This window comes from Erythrolamprus reginae, chromosome 6, assembly GCF_031021105.1.
Source record: "Erythrolamprus reginae isolate rEryReg1 chromosome 6, rEryReg1.hap1, whole genome shotgun sequence".
NCBI lineage: Eukaryota > Metazoa > Chordata > Lepidosauria > Squamata > Dipsadidae > Erythrolamprus > Erythrolamprus reginae.
In genome coordinates this window covers 84,411,800-84,434,830 of record NC_091955.1, presented here as the reverse complement: position 1 = coordinate 84,434,830, position 23,031 = coordinate 84,411,800, and the positions used below count along the sequence as shown (strand labels likewise).

At 38.6% G+C, this 23,031-nt stretch overlaps 1 protein-coding gene across 1 annotated transcript in view; it reads right to left on the bottom strand.

Moving 5' to 3' along the window:
• Positions 1 to 23,031, bottom strand: part of CACNA1C (calcium voltage-gated channel subunit alpha1 C) — a 611,798-nt gene that overhangs the window by 97,072 nt on the left and 491,695 nt on the right. Inside the window, 8 exon segments of the mRNA XM_070756479.1 lie at positions 4,403 to 4,462; positions 9,213 to 9,342; positions 10,887 to 11,022; positions 16,098 to 16,167; positions 16,276 to 16,396; positions 17,143 to 17,257; positions 19,467 to 19,587; positions 21,344 to 21,551. Of these exon segments, the coding sequence (XP_070612580.1) occupies positions 4,403 to 4,462; positions 9,213 to 9,342; positions 10,887 to 11,022; positions 16,098 to 16,167; positions 16,276 to 16,396; positions 17,143 to 17,257; positions 19,467 to 19,587; positions 21,344 to 21,551 (961 nt within the window).

Here is a 23,031-nt window from a genome sequence, read left to right as displayed (position 1 = left end):
ATCAAAAGAATACTAAATGCTATGCACAAAAATTAAAAATATCATATATTCTGCTATTTGGAAATATATGTTTAAGGAATTTTATATGGTATGGGGAAAGATGCTGAATTGTGTTGAGTGGCATGCATATGTGTTGATTGGATTGTTTGTGCTGTGGGTTTTATAATTAGGGTTTTATTGTTTTAATACTTATATTTGACTACTTTTACTATTGTAATTTGTATTTTTATATTGTTGTAAGCCGCCCTGAATTCCATTGGGATTGGGAGGCATAGAAGTCGAATTAATAATAAGATGGTATCTTTGATTAGAGAACAGAAATAGTTAAATAACATTGTATAACTATAGATAAGAAATGTAATTTATACATAGGATGTATAAATGTAAATATTTATGTATATCACTTGTATAGTAAAAGGATAAAAGATATGTATGAATATAACTAAAATGAGAGTCGATATTCCAGAATTGAAAGAAATTTATGTTAGATGTTTTTATTAAATGTGCAAAATTTAATAAACTTTCTAAAAAAAAAGAAATATATATTTAGAGATCATGGAGATTTGCTGTCTAGAGATATTGGCCAATTATTTACTGAATTGAATCAAGTGATATAGTAAGCCCAGAAGTAATTATATAAAGACTTAATTATATTTTTTCTAAGATTACTTTTTAACAAGATGGTAGAAACAAATCTCAAATTTCTATGAAAAAAGTGTAATTGCACAAAACTCAAGACAACAGCTGACTACATATTTTGGATGCCCCTGAATCAAAATCAAACAAAACATACTAAGCACTAAGATTGTGTGCACAGCTTATTTTATAAAATAAATAAGGCAAAGCTCTAAGAGCCTGAGTACATTCTCAATTATGTCCAATTCTATACAGGACAAATCTGAAGCAAACTTAAGTTCCAAATGGTAAGAGAGAGGTGGAAAGAGATCCATTTTGCAAGGATTTCTTCCATTTATAGGGCATTTTTTTAAAAGCATCAAAAACAAATTATACTCAGCTCTGATTGAAAACTTCACGATTAATCAGTTTAGCTTTTTTCAGATAGGATATTGTGTAGTCAGGCCATTTATTTTCTTGCATTTAACTAAAAAAAAGCCTAGATTTTCCCCCACTCAGTTTATTTTTAAAAGTAGAGTTTTCTTAGATGGCCCAGGAAGGCTATAATGTTGCTGGTTTTCCCCCCCTAACCTATAACTCTTCTTTTTTGCTGTTCCTGACTTACGATCACAATTAAGCCCAACATTTCTGTCTCTAAGTGAGACAGTTAAGTGAATTTTGTCCCATTTTATGACCTTTCTTGCCACAATTGTTAAGTGAATCACTGCACTTGTTAAGTTAGTAACATAATCATTAAGTGAATCTGGTTTCCCCATTGAATTTGCTTGTTAGAAGGTCCGCAAAAATGATTAAATGACCCCAGGATACTACAAACCGTCATAAATATGAGTCAATTGCCAAACGTCTGAATGTGGATAGGTGACCATGGAAATGCTTCAGTAGTCATAACTGTGAAAAAAGTCACTTTTCAGTAACTTTGGTTACTAAATGAGCCATTGTAAGTGGAAACCTACCTGTATTTTAAAGCTAATAACAGCCAAAGGCCAACCATAATAATTGTAAAATGAGAGGGAGCTTATTTTTATTTTTTTCTATTCCTCCTGTGAATGCACTTTCACATAGTCTCTTGTATGTACATTTCTCTTGGAAAATCACAAAGAGAGACAATTGCACAAATCTCCACAATTGGAAATACTTTGGAATACCAACAGATGCTATAAGCTTGGACAAGGAGTGGCCTTCAAAAAATTTAGCAAGGGGGGCTCTACCCAGTTCCTGGCTGGGCGTGGCCTAGTTGGCCTTTTGCACCACGGCGGGGGGGGGATTTTTGTCCTCCCCGGCCTTCGGAGGCTTTCCTTGAGCCTCAGGGAAGGCAAAAAAAGGCCTCCCCATGCTTTGGAAGTCCTTTGGAGTCCAAAAACGGGCCTGTTACTGGCATTCCCAAAGTTCCTGAAGGGCCGCTAAGCCTCTGCACACACCCTGAACTTACCTGTATTTTAAAATGGGCCACGTGGGGAATCCTGGGAGGGGCGGGGCAAGCCAGAAGTGGGATTTGGGGGTTCTTCGAACTGCACAAAATCTTAGCTAGAGGCTCTCCCGAACCCCTGCGAACCCCCAGCAGCCCACCCCTGGTTTGGATTAAAATGAGGTTGCTTTACCGATGGAACAATAGCAGTAGCTATCCTTTTCTACTGTCTCTCAGGTTTAATGTCCTTAATTTTTTTCTAAGCTACGAGAAGATTATTGGCAGAAATAAACAGGGAACAAGGCTTTTCTTTTGTAGCATTTGGGGCACGTTATAGCTCTGTGAAAGCTAAGGGGGAATTGCCCTTAGTAGACATACAATATGGAATTCAGAACTACATCACTTATTGTAGTAATCTGTACTCTTTGGTATATGAGAGCAAAGTTACAAGATTGAAGGAAATGTGATGTTTTAAACACTGACACTATTAATATTATGGAAGAACAAAGCTGATATAATCTTCAGTGGTTGCGCTGGCAGGATATCTACCTCAGTTTATCTAGCCACATCTTATTTAATTACTTAATTCAGTTTTTTGGTCTTAGCTGTCATGCTGGATTATAAATTTCTCATCCAAGTTGCAAAAGGTAAAAAGGTGATGCTGTAATTTTGGTTTTAGTATGCTGGAAGAAACTCAATCAGGGCTAGTCTACAACATTCTAAATAATCTAAACTCTATCAAGGTGGCATCACTTGTCCACCAGTTACCAATGACCTGATAGGGATCTAATAATTTCCCTCACCTTTTCTTTTTCTGCAGTTTGAGGGTAGCTAAGATTTGCTCCTATTTCAATAGATGTGTACTGCATTGGCTATTTCCGCAATTGTAATTTTACATAGTAGGCCACATTTCATACAGTTCCATCAGTGGTGGGCTGCAACCAATTTAACAACCGGTTCAGTGATTGTGCACTTCGCGTGTGCATGTGCGCTTTGCATGTGCATGCGCTTAACACGCTTGCACGCAGCATTCAAAATACAGTGATACCTCGTCTTACAAACGCCTCATCATACAAACTTTTCGAGATACAAACCTGGGGTTTAAGATTTTTTTGCCTCTTCTTACAAACTATTTTCACCTTACAAACCCACTGCCGCCGCTGGGATGCCCCACCTCCGCACTTCCGTTGCCAGCAAAGCACTCGTTTAAACAAGTTTTTATGATGCTGCGATTTCACTGATGCTCCCTTCGCTGGGAAACCCCACTTCCGGACTTCCATTCCCAGCAAAGTGCCCATTTTTGTGATGCTGGGATTCCCCTGCTGGGTTTCCCCTGCCGCATTGCAAAAACACAGAAGTCGGAGGTGGGGTTTCCCATGGAGGGGAGCCACGGGGGAATCCCAGCAGCGCAAAAACGGGCGCTTTGGATGGCAAAAGGGGTGAATTTTGGGCTTCCACGCATTAATCACTTTTCCATTGATTCCTATGGGAAACATTGTTTCGTCTTACAAACTTTTCACCTTAAGAACCTCCTCCCGGAACCAATTAAGTTTATAAGATGAGGTATCACTGTATAGCAATCTGAAGCTCAGCTGCTTACCTTCTCAGCCAGCCCCGATACGTAGAACAGCATGGGTGCAGAAATCGGCTGTGCCACTCGAATCAGCTGAGCCAGAAAGAAGGAAATATAGGACAGGATAGCACAGGGGCGGATGGGCGGGGCCAGCTGAACTTCGGAACTACCAGTTTACCCAAACAAGTCTGAACCGGCATCAGCTCACCACTGAGTTCCATTTTTTACACATATATTGAAGGGCTCTTTATTTGTATTTGCTCACACTAGCAAATTGCTAGGATTTCCTGGTCTATTAGGTGGAAATTCTACTCCTTAAAGCCTATTTAGCTCTACAAGACACATAAAATAGAAATTGTACTTTAAATAGTCTGACTCATATCAGATCCCATGTTGCCTGAGTTCATAATGACAGGTTATAATGTGGGTTTTTTTTTTTTAAAAAAATCTGTTTTGTTTTAGATTAAGTGCAATATAAAGATATTAGGAGAGCTTATCACAAAGACTCCTTTTTGTGTTATTGCTTCCTGAAATGAAAACATGTGGTGTTCCAGGACATTTATTCTTCCCTGAGCTTCCTGGATGATTTGGTTGCTATATACCAAGGACTAACAGGTGTACTAACAAATGGTACCATATTATTTACAATGGATTCGTTTCTACAACATGCACAATCACAAGTGAGCGACAAAGGACGCCTATCTACAGAGAAAACACTTTGGATTTAAAGCAGTACAAGATGACAAAGCAGAAAGTAAGAGGGAGCACAGAAGGCTCAGATTGGTTACCTTAAGAATAATTTCTAATGTAAAGATACTAGTGAAGACATAATCTGCATTGCCTAGGATCTGAAAAATAAGCACAGTTGGGTTAGTGATCATTGAGCATGGCCAAAACACAAACAGGCGTGTGGGTTAGCAACAGAGAGCAGCAGTAAATTAGTGGCCTTACAAGTGAGAAGCTAATGGAAGAGGCGATGGGACTTTACCTTCAGGGCAATTTCAATGGTGAAAATGACAGTAAAAAATATATCAAAATAAAAGAGAACCTGTAAAACAAAAGAGAAGGGGTGCAGGGAGAAGGAAGGTATATGAGTGAACCCTATAAAACTAAATCACAATATAAAGTCAAAATGAATAGCTACGTTAAGGAGCTATATTGGTGAGTGACTACAACTTTTTAGTGAAGGCAATGATAAGGCTATAAGCAGGATATTTAAATAACAGTTGTCTTTGTTTGCTATTTTGTCCCGCACTACGTCTGTCAAACAGTATTTTGTAAATTAAACACCTAGCCAGAAAATTTAAATATACTTGATCTCTGTGGAAAATGTATGCTTCCTTTCTCCCTCCTTCCCCCAAAACTATTATATGTATGTAAAACTCTGCTATATTATCAAGGGAAACAAAGTCACATTTGAAAGCCTGAGACATATTGGATGATCCTATCATAGGATTCCTATGTTGTTATAAAGCCATACCTTAACTGATGTTTTTTTTTAAAGTGATCCTAAGTATAGCTATAATTCAAATTGGTGAGACTTACTCTGGGGTTACCATAATTAAGATTAGGCTGTAAAATGCAATATAGCTCTATCCTATCCTCAAGTAGGGATAGATTTAATCGTATGTAAACAAAATGCCAAAGTATATCTGAGTTAGATTTGTTCCCTGAATGTTGTTTACTATAATGTCAAATATACGAGGTTGTGTTCCTTTTAACTTTATAGTTAGTCTGATTAAACTTCACAGGTTTAGTGTCTCTGGGGGAAGAACAGGAACTCATCATTTCACAAAGAAAAAGTTGATTGAATGGAACATATTTAAAGATATGTGAAGTTGTTAAACAATGCCGGAAGAAAGGGGTTTTCACCCAATTGAGCTTTCTTCCTCGCTTTTAAGCCTTATGGGCAAAATTCTATGCCAGCATAATTAAACATGACCGGATTAATGCTCAGTTTAGCATAGCACAATGCAGTTTTGGAGCTATTTTGTTGAGTTCACAACAATAGTTCTTAATTACTTTATTTAAAAAAGATTGGAAGTGGCTCTATTTTTGTGAATTCAGTAAATGTAAAGTAAATAACCAATTAAATAGCTGGACAATATAATTTTACATCATTACAAAAATTAAACAATACAGGTCAAGACACTTCAATTTGAATTACTCTTATGCAGTGCCTACGAATTTAGAAATACAACAACGTCAAAAAAACAAACAAACCCTGAAATAATATATGATCATACAAGATTTGCAGCTGCTTCTCTTCCTGAAATGAGATGATACTGGGGCTTAGGGGGGGGAGCTATCTTGAATTGAAAATAATTTTAAGGATATGTCTAATGCATTAAAAAAAGGATGTGTTGAATATAAATTATTATAAAACATTCGCAAAACCCAAATCTTATTTCCTGACAACCAGAGGCTTATTTGGTTTTAAATCATATTAAAATCAAAATAAATCCCCATTTGATGAAAAGAGAATGTTTGAAGAACTGGCCACACTTTTGAGCAATTTGGAAAATATGACATTGGAGTATAGATTTGGTAAGAATATTAAATAAATCTTATCCAAAATCTGCTATGGAATCTACTTCATGTACATAGCAGGAAAGGCCTGCATAATTGAGTACTCTTAATCTTTCCCCTCATGTGCTCATTTTCCAGCATATCAATATTAATTAATCAACTAATTTGTACCTGTATGTATATGAACCACCACATACATTTTTATCTGCCGATACCACTTTGCAAAGACAGTATAATTCAATATTCTGGCAGTAGGTAGAAATAGGAATGAGCAAAACATTATATATTGGGAAGTTAAGAGAATTTGGACTAGAGCCAAATTCTGTATTTTGCCAGTCTTCCTAGGCCAGGGTCTCTCCAACCTTGGCAACTTTACGATTTGTGGACTTCAACTCCCAGAATTCCTCAGCCAGTATGTGCTGGCTGAGGAATTATGGGAGTTGAAGTCCACAAGTCATAAAGTTGCCAAATTTGGAGAGCCCGGCCTAGACTAATACTGAGCACAGATGTATTTTGGCATTGCACATGCTGGCTGAGGAATTCTGGGAGTTGAAGTCCACAAGTCGTAAAGTTGCCAAGGTTGGAGAGCCTGGCCTACACTAATACTGAGCACAGATGTCTTCTTCTGAGTTCTGAATGACTGTTGATGCATAGAACTTTCAAGCTTCCTATTAAGTTTACTGTCGAGATCAGCTGTCTTACTAATATTTCTGGACACTTTTACATAGCATAAAAACATTGGTAGCTTTTTAATTTACAAATCTGTTTCATCTGACAAGATAACTAAATATCAGGCGCATCTTTTAAATGTCATGATTCTTTAGAGCGGTGTTTCTCAGCCTCAGATGTGTGGGGTTAAGTCCCAGAATTTCTCAGCCAGCCTGAAGAAACAGGGCTTTGAAGGAGTAGAATTAAAATTGCAAATTAGGTTTAAAAGTGGGAGAAATCTTGCCCCTTGTTTTTATGCATGTTTCTTCTGTAAATTCAGTGCCACTGAGTTCAATTATGTTTATTCTGAAGTAAATGGAAATAGAATTGCAGCCTTAAATGCTCACAATTATCAGGTCATTTTATGTATGGTTACACCTGTAATTTCTGCTGGATAAATATTGAGAATTATTAGCCCATTAAATTATATTTTGTCATGTGATTCAAAATAACTTGATAATGCAGCATAGTTTTCCTTTTTAAACACATTCAGATAACACTTGCCATAGAGTTCTTGTTGTTACAGTGAATATCATTTTACAAAAAGAATCATCAGTAATTTCTCTGGATTTTCCTTGCTGTAAACAGACTGGGTGAATTTTGCCCTTTTCTGGATGGTTATTATTAAATAAAGTACTGGGTGTTTTTCTGAAAAAAGAATGTTATAAAGACCAGCCAGGGGTCTGGAAATATGGATGATTTCTTGTTCTCTAAATAATACTTTTGAAAATATTTCCACATATATTTCTGCTTTCATTTTCAACACAGATCAAACTCTGAAACAAAGATTGTGGTATAAATACCTCTGAAACTGCCAGATATAGCAGAAGTCAATATACTGTCCATTTACAATTTCATACCCAAAATATAGTAAAAGTAACAACTCTGTTGAAGAGGACTAATTTACTTTGTAGTGACTTGCCTTTGTCTTCTTCTGGTGTATATGTTTGACTATTATTAGTCTTGATTATCTCCAATCCAAGTATGAATTTAGTCTGACCTTGCATATACAGTATTTTCAGATCAGTCAAACCTGTTGCTAATCTGCTGTGGCTCTAGAATGTTTTAAGTGTCTTTCAAGAACAAAACAAAACATGTTTTGGGGATGCAAGAATGCAGGGAATTGCTTAAATCAGTATTTCCCAAATTAAGATGTGTAGTCTTCAACTCCCAGAATTTCCATCCAAAGAACTAAAGTCCACATATTTTAAAATTTGTAAGATTGAGAAACAGATTTAGATAATCGCCTGTTCAAGCAAAAAACATTGATGACCTATTTCATTACAGGAAAGCTTCCTAAAGACTGAAAAATAGTTTGACAGTGCAAGTATATGTAAATCTACTTGAGGTTAATTTTATTGATTTCAGTGAGAGTTACTTCTGTTTGGTATGTTTAAGTGGCAACTGTAATGGCCATTCTTCTTTCTAAGAAAATAATAGATCCAATGAAAATGGTTTTATTGGAAGGGTAATGGATGCTAAGAAGCCTTTTTGAGGTTGGTTCCCTAGAAAACCCACCTTATTGATATCATTTGTTTATTTATATATACTGCTCAAAAAAATAAAGGGAACATTTAAATAACACATCCTAGATCTGAATGAATGAAATATTCCCATTGAATACTTTGTTCTGAACAAAGTTGAATGTGCACAACAGCATGTGAAATTGATTGTCAATCAATGTTGCTTCCTAAGTGGACAGTTTGATTTCACAGAATTTTGATTTACTTTGAGTTATATTGTGTTGTTTAAGTATTCCCCTTTTTTTTGAGCAGTGTACTTTTGACCACATAAACTTAGCTGAAGTAAAAAACTCATCTAAATATAATAATTCAACTGCTAAATTTAATATGAATTCTAGATTAATTTAAACAAAATTACGTGTATGTGTTATAAGGTAGTCCTCAACTTATAACTGCAATTGATCCCAACATTTTTGTTACTAAACGAGACATTTATGAATTTTATCCCATTTTATGACCTTTCTTGCCACAATTGTTAAGTGAATTATTGCAGTTAAGTAACACAAAAGGTGACCACATGATTCCAGGTCACTGCAGCTGTTGTAAATATGAGTCAATAGCCAAGCATTTGAATTTTCATCATGTGACCATGGGGATGCATGGGGTCATAAGTGTGAAAAATGGTCATAAGTCACTTTTTGTCAGTGCTGTTGTCATTTCAAACAGTCACTAAATGAACTGTTGTTAGTCGAGGACTACCTGTACCGACTGGTAAGCTCTTTTCTGTGTAGGCACTAATTTAGATCAAGCAGCATGAGAACCTGGTAAGCATTAGTCATCTGGCTTTTGAACCTCATTGTGAACAATCTGCAGAGAAGTGAAAAAGTGGAAGGCGTACTTGGTTTCTAACTGAGTAATGCCGAACTGGGTCCTCAGCTGCCAGAGAGATGCTGCTGAGCAAGATGAAAAGAAGGATCAGGTTGGTGAAAATGTTGTTATTAACGATGCGATGGCAGTGGACCCGGAATCTGGAAGGGGGGGTAGAAGAGAGAGAGAGAGGGAGGGAGAGAGAGAGAGAGAGGGAGGGAGAGAGAGAGAGAGAGAGGGAGGGAGGGAGAGAGAGAGGGAGGGGGAGAGAGAGAGAGAGAGGGAGGGAGAGAGAGAGAGGGAGAGAGAGGGAGAGAGAGGGAGAGAGAGGGAGAGAGAGGGAGAGAGAGAGAGAGTTACACATAAAATAATACAGAGATCAATGTTTGATTGACTGGTTGATTGATTGATTCATTGGTCTTTTATTGGACAGAATCTCCGAGGACTCTGGACCCCTTGATTTCTTAAGCTTATTTGTAAGCCAACAGATGCCAACATAAACGGAACATTTAACCATATGAATCTTCAACACATCTGAAGTAAAACAGCCCAGTCACAAATTTGCCCACCTTACTGAAAGTATCAGGATGAATAAATCACAAACAGATTCCTCCTCATCACTTTCAGGGAATAAAAGATGAAATAATGATTGCGACTTACGATATCTCTGATTTTAAATGTATTTTAGCATTGCAAATCTGAGCAGAGGGACTTGGGGACTGAACTCACCTAAGCCATGAGGTTATCTAACTGAAGATCCAAGTAGAATGATTCAAATAAATCAATAGAGTTATTTTTTTTTTTAAAGAAACTGTTATGGTTGGGGAGGGGGAGAATACTGTACTGTTTTTTCAATAGGGTGAGGAGTTTTGTAATTCTCTAGGTAGAGCTATTCAATTAGGATAATAGACTTAAAATTTTGCTATTACTGAATGTAAAATGATTACTGGAAACATTTACATATTGTTTCTAATTTCCCCCATCTCTTATTTCTACTCTTCTCATATTATATTGAACAATTCTGCTGAAAATATAAAGAAAGTTTTAATGGTTTGGAGACAAGGCTGCCCTTCTTAAAGCGCCAATCATTTATGCCATCAAGGCCAGTTTCATGGTAGCAAGTTGGCCCTTGGACTAGATCAGGAGTGTGCAACCTTAAGCACTCAAAGCACCATTTGGACCCGTTTCCCACAGAAAACATCGGGAGCCACAAAACCTGGGGAGCTGATTTTTGGCTTGCGCAGAGGCTCTGGGAGGGCATTTTTTAGCTTCCAGAGAGCCTCCAGGGGGATGGGGGAGGACATTTTTAGCCTCTGCCCCAGCTCCAGTGAAGCCTTTGGAGCCTGGGGAGGGTGAAACACGAGCCTACTGGGCCCACCAGAAGTTGGGAAACAGTCCATTTCCAGCCCCCAGAGAGCCTCCATGGGGTGGAGGAAGCTGTTTTCGCCCTCCCCAGACATTGAATTATGGGTGTGGGCACTCGCGCATGCGCGACAGCGCACATGCATGCTCTTTCGGCACCCAAGGAAAAAAAGGTTCGCCATCACTGGTATATACATTTTCTTATTATCATGGAATTATCCACTGAGTAGATTTGCATTAAACTAGACAGACTAAAAAAATATACAACTACCCAACCTTTCTTAAAAGCATGTTATTGGGACTGTTTTCATGGTGGCACAAGTTCATACAAGAAACAACGTACTTGTTGCTGGGACTGAAAATGAAAAAAGCACTGGCTTCTGGCATCGGCACCGCTTTCTCCTTAAGATGCAGTTCTGACATAGGGCGAGGACGAGGTCCAACGGGCATCTCCGGTTGTTCTTCTTCTTCCTCCTCTCCTAAAATGTAAAGGTCTTCATTTTTAGAATGATTCATGATAAATAGCCTATTGATTAACCTCATAAAGAATATCGGATTGTATTTCAGTCTTAAAAGTAAAAAGTATTCCAACCTATCCCAAACTGGGGCCCACTAGTGATATATCTGCTGTACTTGTATAACACAAGTACCACACCAGCATTCTGATCAGCATAAACCATGTTGGCTAGATGTCTTTGACATAACAATGGTTCAAAGCTAGGGTGCCTTAAAAAGAATTAGTTATGACTCGCCCTTGACTGCAATTCAGACCCTTGGCCATAGGCTTACATTTGTAGCATCTTGTAGTCACGTGACCAAAATGCAACACAGCAAACATTTATATGTCTTTCTGTACAGCACATGTTACACTTTGCTACAAGAGCTGCATTGGTTACCAGTTTGGTCTAGTGGTTAAGTCATTGGGTAAGAAGTGGACGACTGTGTGTTCAAGTCCTGCCTTAGCCATGAAAGTCGCTGGGTGACGTTGGGCCAGTTGTTTTCTCTCAACTCAACCCACCTCATGGGGCTGTTGTGGAGAAAACAGGAGGAAGAAAGTGTGTTAGATATGTTCTTTACCTGAGTTGTTGTCAAAATAGTAAAGGTAGAATAGAAATCGATGAGTGAGTGAGTGAGTGAGTGAATGAGTGAGTGAGTGAGTGAATGAATGAATGGCAATTCTGTTATGCATTCTGGGAATTTTAGTGCATGCAAGTAGAAGTATCCAAAAAGCTTTTAGGCATATTAGCCATTATTTTTCCCAACACTTCCATATTCATATCCCCCCTCCCTCCCTCCGTCTGTCTGTTTATCCATCCATCCATCCATCCATCCACACACACACACACAGACACACACACACTTAACATTGCACAGAATATTTTTATGGGAAAGGTACTTTTTCTTGTCCAAAAAAGAAAAAAAAAGGAAAAAATTGGAAATATTGTTTTTTTAGAATTCACAGAAGAAAAAATAATTTAAAAGCAGAAACTTCTGAACAAAATTGTTAAAGAAAGAAAAGCTCCAGGCATTGTGGAGATCTATGAATAACCCTCAAGGAAGAAATGTGAAAATAGTCCCACGAATGGCTTCTAGGGCATACAGGGAAGGTTTCAGCAAACACTTTTCAGAATCAAATGAGGAAACCAACAATAATACACGTATGACTCAACATACTATCCAGAACTGCCATTCCAATAATCAGTTAAACAGAAATGTTGCTGTATTTAACAAACCACATGGTTATCTTTCTAGCAATTCCCAAAGCTAGCAATTCAACCACAATTCTATGCATGTATGTATGTATGTGTATTTATTTATTTATTTATTTATTTTCAGAGCAAATCTCTTTAAATAATAGATGTGGGTGAACCAGTTCATCTCTGAATTTCAACTATGTAGTAATTGCACAGAAAGAAGAAAAATAGACTTTTAAATACATCATATTGTGCAAATGGGTAGACTAAAAAAACAATGTTCAGAGAGCTTTGTTAAGTGCTTAAGGTCTGAAGACTCATTTATGCCGTCAGGCTTGGAGCCACTAAATTCTTGCCCCCTGGCCAATGGATGTGTTTCATAGAAAGTTGATCAAATGGAATGACTGTTCTTATGGTTTTGGGGTTTTTAGATTTTTAATTTTGATTAATTGGATTTAGGATGTTGTATATTGTTTTATTGTATGTTGTGAGCTGCCCTGACTCCTTGGAGAGAGGTGGCATAAAAGCCTAATTAATTAATTAATTAATTAATTAATTAATTAATTAATTAATTAATTAATTAATGTAATACTGCATAGATATATCCATGGAGTTTTCTTGGTACCAGTAAAAAGATAACAGCCAAGATAAGTTTTCTTCAACATCCCAATCCACCTTACAACTCTACAAATTCTAAAAACTTTCCCTTTTCAAATATCAATCAGACCTGATCCTACTTAGCATTTCAATTTAGCTACAATGAGCAAAGTGTTACTACTATCTGCCAGGACAATATTTTTCCTTTTTGTGTTGTATAACTGTTGTGAGATGCCACAAGAGCAAGTGTTACATACAAAACAAAGAATGGCAAACAACCAAGCCTTTTAAAGAAAATCTTTGGATTTTGACCACAGCTTGGCATTTACACCTTTTCTGTAATAGCTACACACTGAACCAATATTTTCATTAAACTATCCGTTACCGCTCAAAATCCATTTCATGGCCTATTTAAATTTTATGACCATCTAACGATATGACCTATATCTGACTTTTCAAGGCCTGGTTCTTTAATTTATTGTTTACTATTAGTACATTTAATTTATTACAGCCACTCACTCCAGCACAAAGAGAAGTTAGGCAGATTATTTTGAAGGGTTTTTCTGCTGTCATTTCATTTCATTTGTTTTGTTTTGACCATCAATTGAAGATCAGTTAGGTGATTAGATAACATTTGAGCTGCTAAGCAGCTCTGGTCTCAATACTGGGCCTGGTTTGCCTTTGTATTTTCCTTCAAGTTTGTAAGATGCTTTCTATCTTTCTCTCTCATCTGATCTGCTTAAGCAGCAAACCTCTTTAAAGATATACATTGTTAATTCTAATTGCAGCCACTCTAGCATCATCATAATTCTTCTCCTGATAAAAAGCTTAATTTCATGGCAGTTGCAAAAAGCAAAGAAGCAGCTGGGGGAATTGCATCATAAATGCCCACAGGACCAGAGGTTGGTTCCGACCAATTCTATAGAACTGGTAGCGGGAATTTCCCCCGCTTGCCAAACCGGCAGCAATGGCTGGCTGGCCACACCCCCAAACCGGCTTTCTCAACAGTGCATTAGGCACCGCCATCTTGTTTTTAATTTCTGTGCACGCACAGCTATTTTCCTTTTTGCGCATGTGCAGAAGCTGAGTTTTCAGCACTGTGCCTCTGTGGGGGAGCAGCACGGCGCGCAACATGTGCACGCCCATATCGCATGGGAGGAAGCAAACTGGCAGCGAGGAAAGTCAGAGCCCGCCCCTGCACAGGACCTACTATCAGTAGTAGAAGAGTTTGCAGCAGCATTACAATTTATTTTATAATAATTAATAATAATAATAATAATAATAATAATAATAATTTATTAGATTTGTATGCCGCCCCTCTTATTTATTTTATTATTTTTATGTATTTTATCCAATACAAAATGAAGGTTGAAGAGAATATACATGTAGTAAAATATATCAAGGAAAGGATAGAAGAAGAGATATGAGAATAAAATACGTCGATGAAGAAAAGAGGGAGAGATATATGAATGTAAGAAAAGATATAGGAGATATAGGAGAGACAATTGGACAGGGGACGGAAGGCACACAACAAAACAAACAAACAAAACAAAATTAGTAAGAAAACCTGGAGGACTATGCACCCATAAACAGCTCAGTGAAATGCACAATATGGTCTAACGCAGACTTTGTGTCTATCTCTGAAAAAAAGAAATAGATCTTGCTAAGTTGCAAGATGATATACAGGTAAGCAAAGAGCCACAGCAGAAAGTGCAAAGTTTACACACAATACCCTCCCTTCCCTGACTTGGGGAATTTGTCTAAAACATTTGTATTACAATGGTAATGCAAGATGCAGGAGAATTTTAAATCTTTTTGTCAGACCTAGCTGTTCAGGTGTAACCAGGGTCTGATTAAAGACAGAGATGAGCTTGAATACAGCCAGGCAATGATAAATATGGGCATGAAAACATATAGAATTTCTTTTCAGCATCAAAGAAGTGCTCATAGAAAGAGATAGAGTCCAAAACATGATAAGACTATGTGGAAATCTTAAATATCCATTGAATCTCCAGACTTCTGACATATTTCAATGCCAGTGTTTAGGGGATTATTGGGCATTTAACAATAAACTTGCTGATACAAGAAAAAAAGCCATTCTTCGGATAAAAAAATACAGTTACAAATTAATAGAGCTGAATAGTAAGATTTGTCAGATTAAAAGTTTCCAGCTGTGGTTCTACTATGTGCACTCACTTTCCCCTGTACCGACCCAACCTTCATCAAAGACAAGTCAGAGATCAAAGGCTCCGAAAGCTTTACCGAAATTTAATTTTACATTACAAAACCAAGGTATCCAATTGAATGTGGTGAATGAATAGAGCAAGCCACTCGGTCCTAAGACTTTGATACAGTCTACCGTTTGAAATGAACTAATATTTTTCTGAATCTAATTCATTTCTCCCCCAAAGAAAAAAAGTCCACTTTCTCAGAGGAATAACCTATGTAGTTTCAGTGGAGAAAGGCTGCTAGAATGCCAATAATTCCAGTGGGAAGAAAAAAGATGTAATAGCTTTAGTCAATACTACCTTGCTACCTATTTCCATTGAACACCAAAATACAGTTGCTGGTACTGGGTATGTCTATAGTCTGATGAAAAGAAGGACTAGGGGTGACATGATAGTGTTCCAATATCTCAGGGGCTGCCACAAAGCACCTGGGGGCAGGACAAGAGGCAATGGGTGGAAACTAATCAAGGAGAGAAGCAACTTAGAACTAAGGAGAAATTTCCTAACAGAACAATTAATCAGTGGAACAGCTTGCCTCCAGAGGTTGTAAATACTCCAACACTGGAAGTTTTTAAGAAGAGATTGGATAATCATTTGTCTGAAGTGGTGTAGGGCAGGGGTAGGCAAAGTTGGCTCTTCTATGACTTGTGGACTTCAACTCCCAGAATTCCTGAGCCAATCATGCTAGCTCAGGAATTCTGGGAGTTGAAGTCCACATGTCATGGAAGAGCCAACTTTGCCCACCCCTGGTATAGGGTGTCCTGCCTAAGCAGGGGGTCCCTTCCAACTTTATTATTCTGTTCTGTTCTATTCTATTCCACCACTTTGAGGTGTGTTGTTGTGCTTTTGTGTGTTGAAAAAAATAATCAAGCTTACCACAACAATGTGATCAAAGCTCCATCACTGTTCTATCTGCCTGACAATCGACGGAAAAAAAATGACTGAAATTTAGTCACATACTTTTGGTTGCCATCTTATATTATTTTATCTTTCCTTGAGGATACATCTGGTCATTCCAGAAAATGGGTGAATTACCTGGTGTCTCTGCAATAGGATAGGGATTCTTCTCTTCATTTTCATTCGGCTGATATTCATCTGTGTTGCTCTGGCCAAGAGAGAAAACAGCAATTCTTTACTTGTGTGTCTACTTATTGATTCATAAAAACAGTCAACAGTCATCTGAAAGCAAGGTGGATAGTGGAAAGCAGCAAACCTTATTAGAAGGCGGAGATTCCCCATCAGCTGTAATTGATTTCAGCTCAATTTTTTCCTCCTTTGTCTCCACCTCCACAGCTGGCTTCTCGGGCTCCTGTTTCTTCTCCGGACTGGCAGTCCTACCAATTTAGCAGACACATGCAAAAATCAGCAAATGAATTTATTTATTTATTTATTCATTCATTCATTCATTCATTCGTTCGTTCGTTCGTTCATTCATTCATTTCTTTATTGGATTTGTATGCCGCCCCTCTCCGTAGACTTGGGGCGGCTAACAACAGTAATAAAATCAGCATGTAAATCCAATACTAAAACAAGTAAAAAACCCTTATTGTAAAACCAAACATACAAACAAACATATCATGCATAAATTGTAAAGGTCTAGGGGGAAGGGCGGCATACAAATCCAATAAATAAATAAAATAAAATAAATAAATCTCAGTTCCCCCATGCCTGATGGCAGAGGTGTGTTTTAAGGAGCTTACGAAAGGCGAGGAGGGTGGGGGCAATTCTAATCTCCGGGGGGAGTTGGTTCCAGAGGGCTGGGGCCGCCACAGAGAAGGCTCTTCCCCATGGGCCCCGCCAAACGACATTATTTTGTTGACGGGACCCGGAGAATGCCCGCTCTGTGGGACCTAACTGGTCGCTTGGATTTGTGTGGCAGAAGACAGTCCTGGAGATATTCTGATCCGATGCCATGAAGGGCTTTATAGATCATAGATTTGGCTTATTATCAGGGGATGTCTTATTTTGGGGAAAACAGGGTATTACCTGAAAAGGCAAGAAAACTCTTGTTCTGGATATGTTTTTACTCTCTAGAAAAAAAATGCTAACATTTCAAATGCCAAAATAGACAAAAGTTTACCTTGCTAGTTTTTTCCTTTCTTTTTCCTCTTCCTCCTCCTTTTGAGCAGATGTCAAGCTTTCGGCATCAGCAAGATTGTCGACAGCAATGGCCAAGAAGACATTCAGCAGGATATCTATTTTTATATTCTTTAAAGAAAATATTGGTGAATATCTATGAAGCACAATCCTGTAAAATGGTATTTTGAATGTACCATACGTGTAATGCAACATGAAGACAAACATTCAAATTCATATTAATAATTTTAAAGGTGAAAGCATACATTACTTCATATAGATCACCAAAAATAGCAGACACATATAGCAATGTTTCCCAATGCATTGGTGAGGCCACATTAAAAATGTTCATCAAGAGTAAATGTTTAAGCAAAAATTTGTATCCTTAGATCCAAATTACCACCCATGGTGATTATACAACTGAAAAGAGATGGTATTTGGCCAACTTTAGATGGTCAGTACTTGAAATATATCTTCTCTACAGTTTTACCTGCAGACATACATGAGGTCCTTTGCAGAACATGTTGGGTAGCAAGTGATTTCCAGCAGTTTTGATTATTTATAGCATCTTTGGCTTTGTCCCAAAATATATAATAATCTTAAGATCTTTCTTTGGTCTTTGATGCCAAGTTTTCCAAGTCTGGCATTGTTTCCTCTTCCTTCCAGGAGGTATCCAATGTAGTGCAATTCTGGGATGTCAGTCTTTAGGCATAAGTAATATATGGCCAACAAAACCACATTCAATGTTCATTGACAGTTCTCAATAGTGTTCTAAATTTCATATTTGTAGTATCTTCACATTAGTGATGTGGTCACGATGTGAGATGCAGAGCATTCTTCTCATGAAGTGTTGCTGCAAAATATTTAATTGTTCAATTGCCTTCCAGGTTTCACAAGTATATATTGCAGTTGGTAGCATAACATTCTTAAAGAGTTTCATCTTTGTGGTAATACCTATGGCTGCCATAGACCAAATTGGGCACATGCCTTGAAGCATAGCTGCTGCCATTCCAATTTGATAGTTAACTGTCCTCATTTATACCTACATCGATAGACATAATCCCACCAAGATAAGCAAATTGTTGCACTTATTCTATAACCTGCCCATAGACTGTTATAGGCACATTACTGTGAGCACTTCTGACTTACAGAAACTTCTCAAAATTTATACATAAACCAATCTTGTTGACCTCAAGAAACCACAGTCAGGTAGTGAATTCCATGCATTGATCACTCTGTTGCTGAAGTTGTATTTTCTGCAGTTGAGTTTTGAGCAGTTTACATTGAGTTTGAATCTAGTTTGTGTACATCTATTGTTGCGATTGAAGCTGAAGAATTCATTGACAGGTAGGACATTGTGATAGATGATTTCATGAACTACATTTAGATCAGATTGAAGGCAACCTAGCTCTAGGTTTTCTAAGCCCAAAATTTCAAGTCTGGTGGAATAAGGTATTTTATTACGAGCAGAGGAGTGGAGGACTCTGCCTGTGAAATATTTCTGGACTCTCTCAATTGTATTAATGTCCGATATGCTGTGCGGATTCCAGACGGGTGAGCTGTATTTGAGGATTGGTCTGGCAAATGTTTTGTATGCTCTGGTTAGCAGTTTAATATTGCCAGAAAAGAAGCTACACAACATGTTGATAAAACATTGAGGAATACAATACTTTACAATACAGTACTTTACAATATTCCACAGTGATTCTCGGAGAATAGAGTCTTTTAGAAATCAATAAAATTGATTACCATTAGCTTCTGGTATTTCTATAATTTTGAAATTCATTATTTTAAAACATATTCAAAATGTGGTCCTTACGTAATACTCTGAGCAGAATTAAGGTACGTCCTGTCTTATTTAGAACCACCTGTGTTTCATTGGATCTTCTAAGGCAGAATTGTGTTCCTTTCACTTATTAAAAGCATAACAACCTTTCTCTGATGAAGGGATAGGCAGCCATTAATGGTAAAAGCAGTTTTGCTAGGAACAAACCTATAGGTGTGAAATTAATCCAAGGAACTTTTGCTGTCCTTATGACCTTTCTATCCATTTTCCCACTTGAAGAAGAATAAACCAGGAAACCAACACTCTCCACTCTGGCTCTTTTTCTTTCTGCTTGCTAAACATTGATATTTTTAATTACCTGATCCAGGAGAAACAATAGGAGATGGCAGAGAGGAAGAAGAGTAGCAGGATGCAGTCTCAGTCGGTGCAGAACACTTTACCATCTAGCTGGTGCTTAGCCCTATCAATTGCTGCTGCTGCCCTATTGTTAATTTAAACTATAGTCAAATGATTTGCAACAGAGAAACTCAACTCAAGGATACAGTTTCCACAGATGAAGAGGATGATGAAGTAAATACAGACCAACATTCCTGGAAAAGAGGGGCCGCCATAAGCCATGATTCCATCATACATCACCGAATTCCAGTCCTCCCCAGTCAGGATCTAAATGACACATTCCCACCAATGGGGGGGAGGGAGGGGGGATACAGGGTTAGACAGCATGCAGAACACCTGCAAAAAAGCCTGTTACAAGGACTAACACCATCCTGTTCTATTTTGAAGAAACCTACCTGATCAGTAATCCCCCAGGTACTGACTCAAATCTCCCTTTGAATTTCAAGATACAAATGGCAAGATGTTCTGCACATGTGGGCATTTATAATTTATTTATTATTTAGATTTGTATGCCGCCCCTCTCCGCAGACTCGGAGGCATGGTTACATATCCACCATCTCAGGCTGCAGAATGGAATCTTAGTCCATATGCACCTGAAGGACTTTATAGATTATCCAGTCCATCCCGCTGCTCAGTCCATTAAACTGAACTACAGATAATAGTCATCCCACCTCCACTGGCAAATCTCAAACAAGAGAGATCTAGGACAATTCTAGACAGATTATTGTTGAGCATCTCTTACAGTAAGGAAATTACATCTAATATTCAGCATGGATCTCCTTTCCTTTAATTTTAGTCCGTGGAGAGTGCAATGGGACTAATACATCCCATGATCTAGGTACAATGCTTTTGCTATTTCAGCCTCCCAAAACAATTTACTTTCTGTTTTTTCTTGTGCTGTTGTCTCATACTATGCGTTTATTCTGATCCACTGTAACCGGGAACCAGGGTGGCGCAGCAGGTAGAGTGTAGTACTGCAGGCCACTGAAGCTGACTGTAGATCTGTAGGTCAGCGGTTCAAATCTCATCACCGACTCAAGATTGACTCAGCCTTCCATCCTTCCGAGGTGGGTAAAATTAGGACCCGGATTGTGGGGGCAATAGGCTGGCTCTGTTAAAAAGTGCTATTGCTAACATGTTGTAAGCCGCCCTGAGTCTAAGGAGAAGGGCGGCATAAAAGTCGAATAAATAAATAAATAAAATAAAAACCTCCAGATCTGTGATGGCAAACCTGGTGCCACATCGGAGGGCATGTGAGATGTTGCCCTATGTCAGCTCCAGTATGCATGCACATGTTAGCCAGCTGATTTCTGGCCTTGGGGAAGGCTGTTTTGCCCTCCGGAGTCTTGAAGGAAGTTTCCTTAAAGTCCTGGAGTGCAAATTAAACCACCCAATGGGAAAAACGGACTTCGGGTTTATCCATTGTGCTGTTTTTCAACTCTGGGGCTTAAGCTTCCCCGAAGGCTCCAGAGAGTGAAAAACAGCAAAACAGGCAAACCGGAAGTCCGTTTTCCTGAACTTCTGGTTTGCCGGTTTGGCTGCTTTTTCACCGTCCCAGGCTTTAGTGAGGCCTGTGTGCATGCACAGAGATGGGAGAGGAGATTGTTCACATGTGAAGGGCAGCACATGTGCAGGGGTGCATGTGTGTGTGGGAGAGAATGGGTGTGGGCATGTGCACGCATGCTAGCACATGCACAAACCCTTTTGGCATGCGAACCAAAAAATGTTCTCCATCACTGCTCTAGATTTTTCTTATAAATAATTTGCTGCCAGTCTAGATATCCCTAATCTTGTACTTTTACATTCTATGTTTCCTATTCAGCCCACCTTCCGCTACGTTTGCCTGCTTTGGGAAATGTGTCAACATTTTTAAAAAATGGTCTAGCGATTAAGGAATGTTAATTATACTTTTGAACGTGATTAATTCAATATAGGTTGGTATAGACATAAGAATCCTGCTACGTTGCTATTTAAGAGCGCATTATTTTTTTTAAAAAAACAATAGACTGAAAGAAAACTGTACCTGAAACACAGTGAGCAATGACTGTGGAAAGTTGTCAAAGGTGCTTCTCCTGGTCTGCATCTCATCAAAGTTAAACTTGCCCCCAAAGAGCTGCATCCCTAGGAGGGAGAAGATGATGATGAAGAGGAAGAGGAGCAGCAGCAGGGAGGCAATGGAGCGCACTGAGTTGAGCAAGGAAGCCACCAAATTACTCAAGGAATTCCAGTACCTGGGGAGCCAAAAAAAAAAGCAGGTGTTTCTTGTCTGTATTAGGTATTTCTTTGGGGAAAGCTGCCTGACACTCATTAACATTTATTATTATTGTTGTTGTTGTTGTTGCTGTTGTTGTTGTTGTTATTATTATTATTTGGATTTATATCCCGCCACTCATGGTGGCTCACAGCATATGAAGAAAACAATACAATTCTGAAATCCAATATTAACTAAAACAAGCAATCTAAAACCCCAATTTAATTTAAAAACAGTCATTTCTAGTCGACCAACATACATTCCATTCAGCATGGAATTTTGTTTTATTTTGAGCCTTCAGACTCAAGGAGGGTGGGGCAGTACGACTCTCTGGGGGGAGCTGATTCCAGAGGGCTGGCCCCCCCACAGATAAGGCCCTTCCCCCAGGCTCCGCCAAGCGACGTTTAGTTGATGGGACCTGGATAAGGCTGACTCTGTGGGACTGACTGGTCACTGGGGCTCAAGTGGCAGAAGGTGGTCCCGTAATTCAAATGCCTTAGTCCAATGATGGTGAACCTATGGCACGGGTGCCACAGATGGCATACGGAGCCATATCTGCTGGCACACAAGCTGTTGCCCTAGCTGAGCTCCAACGTGCATGTGTGTGCCGGTCAGCTGATTTTTGGCTCACAGAGAGGCTCTGGGAGGGCATTTTTGGCTTCTTTGGCTGGGGGGATAGGGGAGGGCGTTTTTACCCTCCCCCGGCTCCAGGGAAGCCTTTGGAGCTTGGGGAGGGTGAAACACAAGCCTACTGGGCCCACCAGAAGTTGGGAAACAGGCCATTTCCGGCCTCCAGAGGGCCTCCGGGTGGCAGGAGAAGCTGTTTTCACCCTCCCCAGGCATTGAATTATGGGTGTGGGCACTCGTGAATGCACGATAGTGTATGTGCACTATCTATCGGCACCCGAGAGAAAAGAGGTTCACCATCACTGCCTAAGGCTATAGTTCTGGCCTAAATTCAGGGTTTTTTTTTATCAGACCTTTGCCCTGAGTGTAGCTTTTCCTCCTGTCCATCAACATTTCTTTCCATTACAAAAATTGGTGAAAAATATAGGGGAGCAAGCATGCATACATTGCCTCATCCCACTCCTGTCAAATATCATCCAATAATGCAATCGGTGATGTTTCAATCTTATGTCAAAGCCTGCAACATGATTGAAAGTGATTCTGTTAATTGGCCTCATCCAGAGTTCTTTAGAGTTGCTGGACAACCATTTTATTTATTTTATTTTATTGATTGATTGATTTTGTCCAATACACAATGAGGGTATTAATGGGAATACACATAGTAAAATACATGATGAAGGTTATAGAGGAGATACTCATAGTAAAATATATCTAAGAAAGAATAGAAGAGAAGTTATAGGAATAGAACATATCAATGAAAGAATAGAATAAGAGATATAGGAATAGAAGAAAGGTATAGGAGATATAGGAGAGCAATAGGACAGGGGATGGAA